A 10,011-nucleotide genomic window follows, 5' to 3' on the forward strand; every position below is an offset into this window, starting at 1 on the left:
CAGATGCTCAGCCACTGAGCCCCAGGTGCCCTCCTAATGTCCCTTTTTGAACACGCAGGTATGTTCTTTATTTCTGTATGACCACGTCCCTTTAAACAACTAACAAATTTATGGAGCAAACAGAAAAAAAAAGGTCTTTTTCTTTTTCTTTCTTTCTTTCTTTCTTTTTTTCTTTTTGGTTATAAGGCCTAAGATTTTTCAGAAAAGCACAGAGTTTTTTTTCTTTTCTTTTCTTTGAGTTTATTTTCAATTCAGAAAAATCCCCGGAGAATCTCAGAAAAACGACCCTTAGAAATGAACTAAAAGGGTCCGTTTTCGGGTATTTGAAACAACCAAGTTTTGAGCTGGGTTCCCGCAGTTTCCTGCGCTATAACAAGAGGACGCTGGGCGCCAGGATCTCCCGCGACGGCTTCCAGCTTTACGAACCGTTTCACTCTCACTGAGACGATTTAAGCTGTAATTCGCTTTACCGTAATTCCAAGTACCGTAAATTCAAGACCATGCATCAAACTAAAATTGAAGATGCGCTTGCGGCGGTCAAGTCGGCCGAAGAGCCAGGGGGCGGGCCTCGGGCACTTTTAGTCCGGCACCGGCGGGGCCACCCCCGCGGGCCTGGCCACGCCCCCACGCCGGCGGCGCTCGGGGTCCTTCCGTACGCATTGATATGATTGGACGGCGCCTGGCGGCTCTCTTTTCCTCCCCGGCTGCTTGAAGCTCGGCCGCCATCATGGTGAGTCTCCACAGACCCGTGCCGCCATCCGGCGGGTATCCGAGCCATCCTTGGTCCCCGGGTCCTGCCGTGGCTGCCACGGCCGCCCGAAGCCCCGTCGCCCGTTTCCGGCTGTGTCTGACGGACGCTGGTCGCCGGGAGCCCCGGAGCCGTCGGCGGGGAGTCCAGGCTGCGCCGCCGCCCCAGACGCGCCGGGCTTCGGAGGCCGGGGCCCGGGGACTGCGGGAGCGCCCGCCGCGTTCGTCGGCGTCGCCCAGCCGCGCGGGTGGGGCGGGAGAGGCGGCTTGGCGGGGGGATGGCCGCCCGGCGGGGAAGCGGAGCCCGTGTGCGTGTCCTAAGGCCTCGTCCGCCGGATGGGACGTCTTGTGCCGTGGGGGGGGACACGGGGGCCCTGGGAGGGCTTAGGTCGGGCCCCGTGAGCCCCGTCCGCGCCGGTTCCTGGTTCGACGTTACGTGCGAGTCCCCTCCCCCCGCCCGCCCGCCCGCGGCCTTCTCCTGAGAGGACCGCGGTTCCAGTCAGCTTCCTCAGCTGTGGTTTTCCAAACCGAGATGGAGATCTAGCAACCAGTCGTTGCCACGAAAAAAGCCTCTCTTTCGGGTAAAGTTTCTATTCTGAGTGTAAGCGTGCAGCGTGCCCACGTTCCCGGGGCGGTTACCTGTGTAGAGGGGGGGGGTTCTGGTGGGGTGTGACGGGCAGTTCACGTGCAGGTAGTGGCGGCGTGTGTCACTCTCGTGCAGCACGTTACGAACGCGGTTGAGATGATGGAAGTTTGCACGAGTCCAAGGAGTTTTATTCCACAGAAACGGTTGTTGTGTGAAGGTGGTGGCGGCGTTTGTTTGTTTGTCTTTTTTTTTTTTAATTCTTTTTTGTCTGTGTGTCCCCCAAGGGGACATTTATTCATGAGACACCGGCCGAGGGAGAAGCAGGCGCCCTGCGCGGAGCCCGATGTGGCACTGGATCCCAGATCCCCCCCGGGTCACGACCTGAGCTGAAGGGAGATGCGCAATCCCTGAGCCACCCAGGTGTCCCCTCTGGAGACATTTGCAATCACGTCTGGAGAGTTGGGGGGGGTGCCCCTGGCCTCTAGTAGTTAAGAGACCCAGGGTGCTACCAAATATCCTAAAACGCACAGGACAGTCCCCACAGGGAACTAGCAGGACCAAAGTAGTGTTGAAATCAAGAAGCCCTGCCTTAAAGTGATTCCCATAGCAAAGTGAATTAAGATTCCAGAAAGCTGTGGGGTGGGTTCTCTTGGTACTGACTGTGCTACACGAGTCCTAGGAATTAGGCCCTCGGTGGTTTTTTTTTTTTTTTTTTCTTTCCCTTTTCATTAAAAGTATTCCCGCTGCTACTAGCTCATGTGGCTCTTGCACATTTGAAATGTGGCTCCTGCACCTGTGGAATTGCATATTAAATGTGACAATGTGAATCATCCACCTGTGGCCAGTGGGTGCCCACTGGCAGTTCTAGGTCTTGGAAGATCTCCACAGGTCACAGAAGGCGGAGTGCTATTATTAACTAGTGTGTTATGTATGTTTTCAGAATGACACAGTAACTATCCGGACCAGGAAGTTCATGACCAACCGACTGCTTCAGCGGAAACAGATGGTAAGGAAGGGTACATCAGAGTTTCATTGTTTATTGCTTTAAAAGATATATTTTTTAATAATGAACACTAAAATTTGTTACTTCTTTTTAGGTCATTGATGTTCTTCACCCCGGGAAGGCAACAGTACCTAAGACAGAAATACGGGAAAAACTAGCCAAAATGTACAAGACCACACCAGATGTCATATTTGTATTTGGATTCAGAACCCATTTTGGTGGTGGCAAGACAACTGGCTTTGGCATGATTTATGATTCCTTGGATTATGCAAAGAAAAATGAACCCAAACATAGACTTGCAAGAGTAGGTATTCTTGTTTGTTCAACAGCTGCTGAAAACTGAATTTTTCTTTTTTTTTTTTTCTTTTAAAGATTTTATTTGTTCACTAGAGATGCAGAGAGGCAGAGAAGCAGGCTCCATGCAGGGAGCCCGATGTAGGACTCTATCCCAGGGCTCCAGGATAACGCCCTGGGCTGAAGGCAGGCACTAAACCGCTGAGCCACCCAGGGATTGAATTTTTCAATAGCAGTGTGTTGTGGGTGTAGTGGAATGAGCAACAGTGAGCAGTCTGGGGAGGGACGACCCTCAGACCTAAGGAACTAAAGGAGTTAAGAGAGGAGGTTCTTTGATAAATGTACCCATAGAGCACAGTACTTGAATAATGGGGTCTGCAGCTTTTGAGGAGGTGGCATTTGAGCTGAGTCTAGAAGGGCAAATAATGTAGTACTTGGGGAGATAGGAGTTGGGAATGGGATGAGTGAGTTTGGAGAGGTTGAGGAGGTTCTTTGATAAATGTACAGAGAGTACAGCACTTGAATAATGGGCTCTGCAGCTTTTGAGGAGGTGCTGCCTAACTTGGTCATAGTCCCTACCGGATTAGTTAATGCTGAATTGGTTGCTTGCAAGTCACTTAATAAGGTATGCCCTTCTCCTTTAGCATGGCCTGTATGAGAAGAAAAAGACTTCAAGAAAACAGCGCAAAGAACGTAAAAACAGAATGAAGAAAGTCAGGGGGACTGCAAAAGCCAACGTTGGTGCTGGCAAAAAGGTATTGTTCATCAAGGAGAATACAGAGATGTCAGTTGCAGGTCTTTAGTTTCTAGAAAGGAGGGATTTATTTCCTTAATAACCTTTTTTTAATGTTTTTTCTTTTCCCACTTCTTCTGGATTACAGAAGGTAACGTGTTTTGAGACGCTACATGATGTAGTATCTTAACACTTCACTAGATTAGCTTTGCCCACCCTTTGTCAGCTCACAGATCAGCACAATACAGGGGCCACATCGGTTCAGTGATCCTGGTGGGCTCGTTGCATGCCCTGTCAGGAAGTTTCCATTTTACTGCTGATTGGTTTGGACTGTAAAAAGGGAAGCAGGTCTACTTTCCTGAGATTAAATTTACTTGCTTAAAATGGATAACTGGTTTAAGAAGCAGTTGAATCAATGTGGCCCATGTTTTCCTGGCATGCTGGAGAGGCAGCTGAGATCTCACTTGCTTTCCTCTCCAGTTAGCCAAGACAAGTGATTTTAATGATAAGCAGCTTTTTACCAGCTTTGCTAGCTAACCGTAAATAATAGTTGAATGGAATTAAGGTGTTGGGTTGTCAAATTAACAAATAATCAAGTGTTCTGTGAACTTTTTTTTTTTGGCCTTTTCCCTCTACTTGGATTTCTTGTTCATCAGAAATGAAGTGTCTAGCAGGTACTGAGATTGTGAGCACGGTGTGGGGATGCATCACCTTCACTGAGTTTGCTTTGATGCTTTTGCATGTTGGCTTTCAGACAACAAAAATTTTACATAGTATGATCTCTAATTTAAATGCTGTGTTTTAAAATGGTATATTATGAGGAAGGGAGAGAAGGTTTTAATTACATTTGTTTTGGAAACTAAAAAATGCATGTTGCAAAGTGACCTGGTGGAGGAAGATGGGTACTCTACTAAGTAGGCACCTTATAACTTGTATTTGGGAAACGCTGTGTCCCAGAGAGTTTCGTACCCAGGGAAGCTTTAGTTAACACAGGGCTTGGGTCCTCTCATTTTGTCATCAGCAGTCTTCTTCCCTTGGGGACCCTGGGACTGGAACAGTTTTTGGCAGCTCTGGTAATAAACTGGTCTGAGAAAACTGGCAAAGCCTCTTATTCAGGAACCAACTCAAAGCTGCCTTTTACTGTTCCATTGTTTTTTACGGATTCCTAATTTTTCATCTGATGACTGTCTCTTAATTAAAAAAATTCTAACGTGATCGTATATTCATATCAAAGCCTTTGATAAGTATGTTTTTTTCCACATGTTTTTAGTTGGAATGGTCCACTATGCCATATTAAACACGGTTTTGCACACTTGAGCAGCTTAAATCGGCTTGTGAGGTGGGCCTAGAGGGGGTTGGGGTAGTAGGTTTTTGAAGCACTGGTCCCTGCCCCTGTGTGCTTCCTCTAACAGTGACTCCCCTGCCAAACAGCAAAGCTGGTAGACCTGCCCAGGCCTCTAACCACATTGTCTTTCCAGCCATGGAGTTAGAGCAGTGGATGAACTGCCAGAGGAACTACTTGCTGCTTAGAACTGTAGCCTGTTTGTGAGGCTTATACTATCAACAGAAGTTGCCGAGATTGCAAAAAGATTCAGTCGGTGGACTGATCTAGATCTGAAGGACGTTTAACTCATTCTTGTCTTCATTCAGCCTTTGAACCCCGTGTGTTAGTGCTCGGCGGTGACGTGCAGAAGGGCTCCCCATGGGGACCTGAGCCATCACTATCCCTGCTTCAGGTTGCACTGGTGCATTTCACTAGTATAGCTCTGGAAAAGTGGTGGGGAAATGAATGTGTAAATAAGCGTATGTGTTCTTTGGTTCAAACTAGCCAGGCTTACTAATATTACTTAAGGTTATTAGAAAGTGTGTACGCACATACATGCACAAGCGTTGGGGAAGAGCAAGAGGAAAGGGATAAGCAAGGACCCTGCTTGGAGCCATTGCAGGGACTGGATCCTAGGACCCTGGGATCATGAACTGAGCTGAAGGTAGACGGTTAACCAACTGAGCCACCCAGGGGCCCACTAATGTTACTTTTAATTGTTTTTGTTTGGATGTCGGAATTGGTATGTGCTCTTACATTTTGGGTACAGTAGATTTTTTTTAAAGGCTTTATTTGAGAGTGAGCACGCGCGCTGGTTGGGATGAGGGGAGAGAGCACAAGAGAGCAGACTCCCCACTGAGCCAGTGAGCCTGACGCAGGTTTCCTGGATCATGACCTGAGCCGAAGATAGACGCTTAACTAACGGCCATCCAGGTGCCCCTACGATAGAGTTGATTTAGAGAATGGGGTTTTTTTTTTTTTCTCTGTTTTTTAGATTTATTTATTCATGAGAGAGAGGCAGAGACATAGAGGGAAAAGCAGGCTCCATGCAGGGAGCCTAATATGGGACTTGATCCTGGGATTCCAGGATCACGCCCTGGGCTGAAGGCAGATGCTTAACTGCTGAGCCACTGAGCCAACTGCTGAGTGTCCCTAAATTAAGGAAATAGTCTTGTGTTTGAAGAATATATGAAGCATTTTCATTTTAGCCCAGTTCTGCCTTTTTAACTAATTTGCACTACTTGTGGTGGCAGTGAACAGTAGCTTTTAAAGTATTGAGCTGAGACAGGTTTTAAAAGACTTGTTTGATCCTTTAGAACTCTTTCTTTGAGGTAAAATTAGATTCTATTGTGGGATGGTTCCTGGGTCTGTTGATGGTGCTTATGTGCCTAGCATCATGTTACTGAGCAGAGCAGGAAGGCTGAGGCTCAGGTATGTGTACTTGATGTATGTGTAGGCAGTGGCAGCCTGGAATGGCACTGCTGTTGGCATGATCTCTTCATTGTGAAATCGTGCCACTTTGTTTACACATAAGAACCATAGTGATTACATGAGGTTTTTAGAATTGGGAAGCATAAAAATGAGTGTGTCTAAGGAGTGCTCTGTACACAATTAAAAAGAAAAGTTATTAAGGTATCTGATTGCATGCATGAAAATGCAGATTATTTTGGAGTTTTAAAAGGGACTATTAATGAAATGTTTGTTTTCCTTCTTCCCTCCTTTCTCCCTACCCTGCCACTGATTCAGTGAGCTGGAGATTGGACAACAGGTATAATTCAAGCTTTTCACGTGGATCATTAGGCTTTACTGATAACAGTAATTTAAAAGTCTAGAGCATGTGAAATGGTTTCGTTTTTCTGTGTTTTTTCTTTGCATGTGAAATAGTCTTAGACGTTGATTTACAAATGCTTTCAAGATTCGTGGCTTTTTAAATACTGATTGTGACGTTTTGTTTTTAAGACTAATATTTAACTCTGTTTTATTTCTAATGTGAATGTTTGCAAGTTTTATTTCTTGATGCTTTCATTGTGTCATCACAAATTTTAGGTTAATACTTGTTCTGCATGAGTGTGATTAATTTTGGAGTTTGCTGAAGATTTTGAACTTAAAAATTTTTAAGAGTTTTAAAAGTGGTTAACTAACTAAGTTTTTCTTTTTTGTTTCACAGAAGGAGTAAAGATTCTGCAGTGGCTTTATCTGTGGTGATTGTGCAGATTTTTCATGAGAGGATTAATAAACTAAGAACGTTAATGTGTCTGGTTGTTTGAAATGTATTTGAAGTTTACTGGGACTGTTACGAGATTACTCTGCTATTAGAGCAGATTAAGATTGCTGCCCCTAAGTTCACCTGTTCCAGTATGCTTTTAGTGAAAACTTGGTATGATTGTCATTCCCTTCAATAGCACAAAGATGTGGGTGTAGGGTATCAGTACCATGAGAACATATCGGGCCAGTCTAGTGTGATTTGCCATCAGTCTAGTTGGTCAGTCTCTGAAAGGCACACTTGAAATCTGAATTCCTTTTGGTCTTCCTAGAACCTACCATTGTTCTTATTACTGAAAAATTATTTGCTGATCTCAGTAGAGAATTACTAGATGATATTTTCATCACTTTATGAAGTATATAGCATCTGCCAAAATCATCTGCACTGTAGCTTTGTGCTTGAGGGTGAATGGGGTGTTATGAGTAGGGAATTTGAAAGAAGCTAATGAATATTTAGATGCAGTGTAGAATTGTTTGGTAAATCTGTACATGGTTTTGGTAAACATGGAGGGTTATGCAGTGTCACTTTATCTTTGCCGATGCCAGTTCGGAGTTTGGCTTTTTTTAGGCATCCAAGATTGAGGACTTGAGCTGTGGTTATCGGTCAGTTGTGTGGCCTTAAGAGATTTGAAGAACAGCTGTTTTAGGGTTACTGTGGGGGTTGGGTACCTTTTGATGACAGGGTAGGAAGTGTAGGAGTTGGGGGGCCTTGGGTATTTGGAATGGGGTGTAGAGATACTAATGGCTTAAGGGCTTGGGATGCTATTTTTCTCTGAAGTTGGGTGTAGAATTGGTTTGCACCCTATGTGGGTCCATCTGGGATTCAAGCTTATAAATACTGTTAGGAACCCTGTAAGTGGGTGGAAAGCACCAGAGAAACCTCAGGAGGTGGTAAAGGAGTGAAAGACCTGCTTGGTTGAGTAGGCGGAGGGATTTGGGAAGCAAGAATTGTGGTAGCAGAAGGCATGAAAGGGTACTGGAAGGAATGGTTGTGTGTTTCAGAGAACATGGTAAAAGGCCTTTCCTGAAGAAGGACCTGCAGACCCAGGGGCAAGGATGTTAGGCTGGACCTGCTGACTGAGGCCTGCTCATGTTGGATATAGTAGTTCTGCATGGAGTTAAGGTCAGACCGTGCTTTTGGGTTTTTTGGAGCAGCCCATGGCCCTGTGGGTTCCTTTGCTGGGTCAAAGGCATAAGTACTGGCAGGAGAGTGTGAAGGAGTGAGGGATTCAGGACTGCCAAGTGTCAGTTTTCTTCAAAACAGCTAACAGGTGATGTGTAGTGGATTTTAAACTAGCCGTGCAGAGGTCATTTGTGCCTGGCGGCAAATGTAGAGATGGGGTTCCTGTGGCAGTGAGAGGGAGGTAGCAGAGAACTGGTGAGCAGCAAGGTGCTGAAGAGAAGGGAGAGCACCTGGGCTGGCCTGGGAGGGGGCACCAGGTGAACTGGAGCTGGGAGAGGTGAGTAAGCCAGCGGTCAGTGGTTGAAAAGTTCAGGAGCACAGCTAGTGGAAGCAAACTGAAGGGTGGGTAGCTTTCATATTGAGGTGCTGAGACTGATAGAAAGAGGGCACAGCTGCTGGGAGCCTGAGTGGAGGTGAAGGTTGATAGTCACAAGATGAAGCTTTTCTGTTGGGATGTGCTCAGGGAGGGCAGAGTTGGCAGTCATTCGGCCAGCGGAGCCTCTGGGGAAGGGAGTTAAGACTAACTCTGGCCCAGCTTGGTTTTCTAGAGGAGCTTCCTGGGCTGTACTATTTCAGAAGTCACTAACTGCTAGTCTTGTCTGTGAGCTCTTTCACAGGCACAACGTTTTGAAACTGGACAGATTACATGCAAAGATGAGATTTCCAGCCTCTTGAAATCCCAGGCACCAACAGCACTTCACTTTCCTGTGCAATGGTAGTTGGCAAGTCCACTCTGGCCTCCAGCACGGCCTTTGCTCTGTAGCTAGCTTGCACCCTTTACCTGTTCTTTGGTTTTGTTTCCATTCTGCAGTATCCTTCCATTTAGTCTAGGGGTGTCTGGGCAAGTCACTTGGTGAACTGATAGGTTAACTGGTTAAGTTGAAGAGTACTGAGTGCATGCACAAGGCGGGGCACGGGAGGCAAAGGGGGAGGGAGAGAATCTTAAGCAGACTCCTTGCTGAGTGAGGAGCTCAACAGATCATGACCTGAGCCCAAAACCAGGAGTTGGACCTCCTAACTGACAGAGCCACCCAGGTTGCCCATGGGTTAACTTTCTCTTTAAATTGGAGTATCCAAGGGGACCTGCTCTGCTGACCTGACTCAAAAGGCTATTTTGAGGCTCAAATGATGTGACATCTGAGAACAGTTTGGGAACTGCAGTGCTAAGCAATGTGTGATAAGAGGGAAGGACTTCCAGGAACTTTTAAGTTGTGGATAGTATGTGCTCTCGAACTTGAGGATTCTTAGAGATCCAACGTTGTCAGCCCTGACAGTAACCAGACCATGCTCTGCTGTCAACAGTTTTTCAAAGAGCTTTTGTAAAAATGCACAGTTGACTTAACTAAGAGCACCTTCCTTTTCTTCAATTTGGCTCTGGTGAGAGGCTGTGGCTTTCTGAGGGGTAGCAGGGATCTTTGAAGAGTGGTGAAAAGAAGCTAGAGGTGATTCTGAAGGGGGTGGTTTTCCAGTCCCCAATGAATGCTGGGGTGCTTGGGTGCTTATCGCTGCACCCAGGTTCCATTTTTAGCCAGCTGCGTGTGTCCAAGCAGTCAGCTTTTTACCAGTGCTTTGCTCTTCCTTTCTTTGTTCCCTGGCACGTTACTTTGGGTTCTTAAAAGACAGCATCTTAATAGGTCATACTTTTGGAACTAAGGCAAGTGCTGTTCTGATTCTCTAGAACATTTATCTCCTTTAACCTGTACGATAACCCTAAGCAGCAGATCTCGCTGGACCCACAGAGGAGCGTTAGAGCAGTTAAGAACTGCCAGTAGTGGAGCTGGGAGTAGGGCACAGTATCGGACTCCAGAGTCTTACTGCTGTGCCTTTATTCAGTCGAATACTAATTGAGCAGCTGTTGTCTGCAGGACATGTATGGGTT

At 46.3% G+C, this 10,011-nt stretch overlaps 1 protein-coding gene across 4 annotated transcripts; it reads left to right on the forward strand.

Annotated features, from left to right (window-relative positions):
- Positions 1-633: 633 nt before the first annotated feature.
- RPS24 (ribosomal protein S24) lies at positions 634-6,937 on the forward strand. 4 transcript variants are annotated; one of them, XR_012029593.1, is made up of 6 exons: positions 634-730; positions 2,274-2,339; positions 2,431-2,640; positions 3,275-3,385; positions 3,512-6,455; positions 6,855-6,937. XR_012029593.1 is itself a non-coding variant. In XM_072823758.1 (6 exons), exons 1-5 carry the CDS (start codon positions 728-730, stop codon positions 6,434-6,436), a joined length of 393 nt encoding a protein of 130 aa, XP_072679859.1. In that variant the 5' UTR covers positions 634-727; the 3' UTR covers positions 6,437-6,455; positions 6,855-6,937. The 4 variants fall into 4 exon arrangements, 2 of the variants coding, with proteins under 2 accessions (XP_072679859.1, XP_072679858.1); XR_012029594.1 differs by having other exon boundaries at positions 4,020-6,455; XM_072823758.1 differs by having other exon boundaries at positions 6,434-6,455.
- Positions 6,938-10,011: the final 3,074 nt, after the last annotated feature.

This window comes from Canis lupus, chromosome 4, assembly GCF_048164855.1.
Source record: "Canis lupus baileyi chromosome 4, mCanLup2.hap1, whole genome shotgun sequence".
NCBI lineage: Eukaryota > Metazoa > Chordata > Mammalia > Carnivora > Canidae > Canis > Canis lupus.

Excerpts from the sequence above, each read along its gene's own strand:
- RPS24 (XM_072823757.1), top strand. Across the intron at positions 2,340-2,430 it reads TGCTTCAGCGGAAACAGATG|GTCATTGATGTTCTTCACCC; the intron begins GTAAGGAAGGGT and ends ACTTCTTTTTAG. Across the intron at positions 2,641-3,274 it reads CCAAACATAGACTTGCAAGA|CATGGCCTGTATGAGAAGAA; the intron begins GTAGGTATTCTT and ends CTTCTCCTTTAG.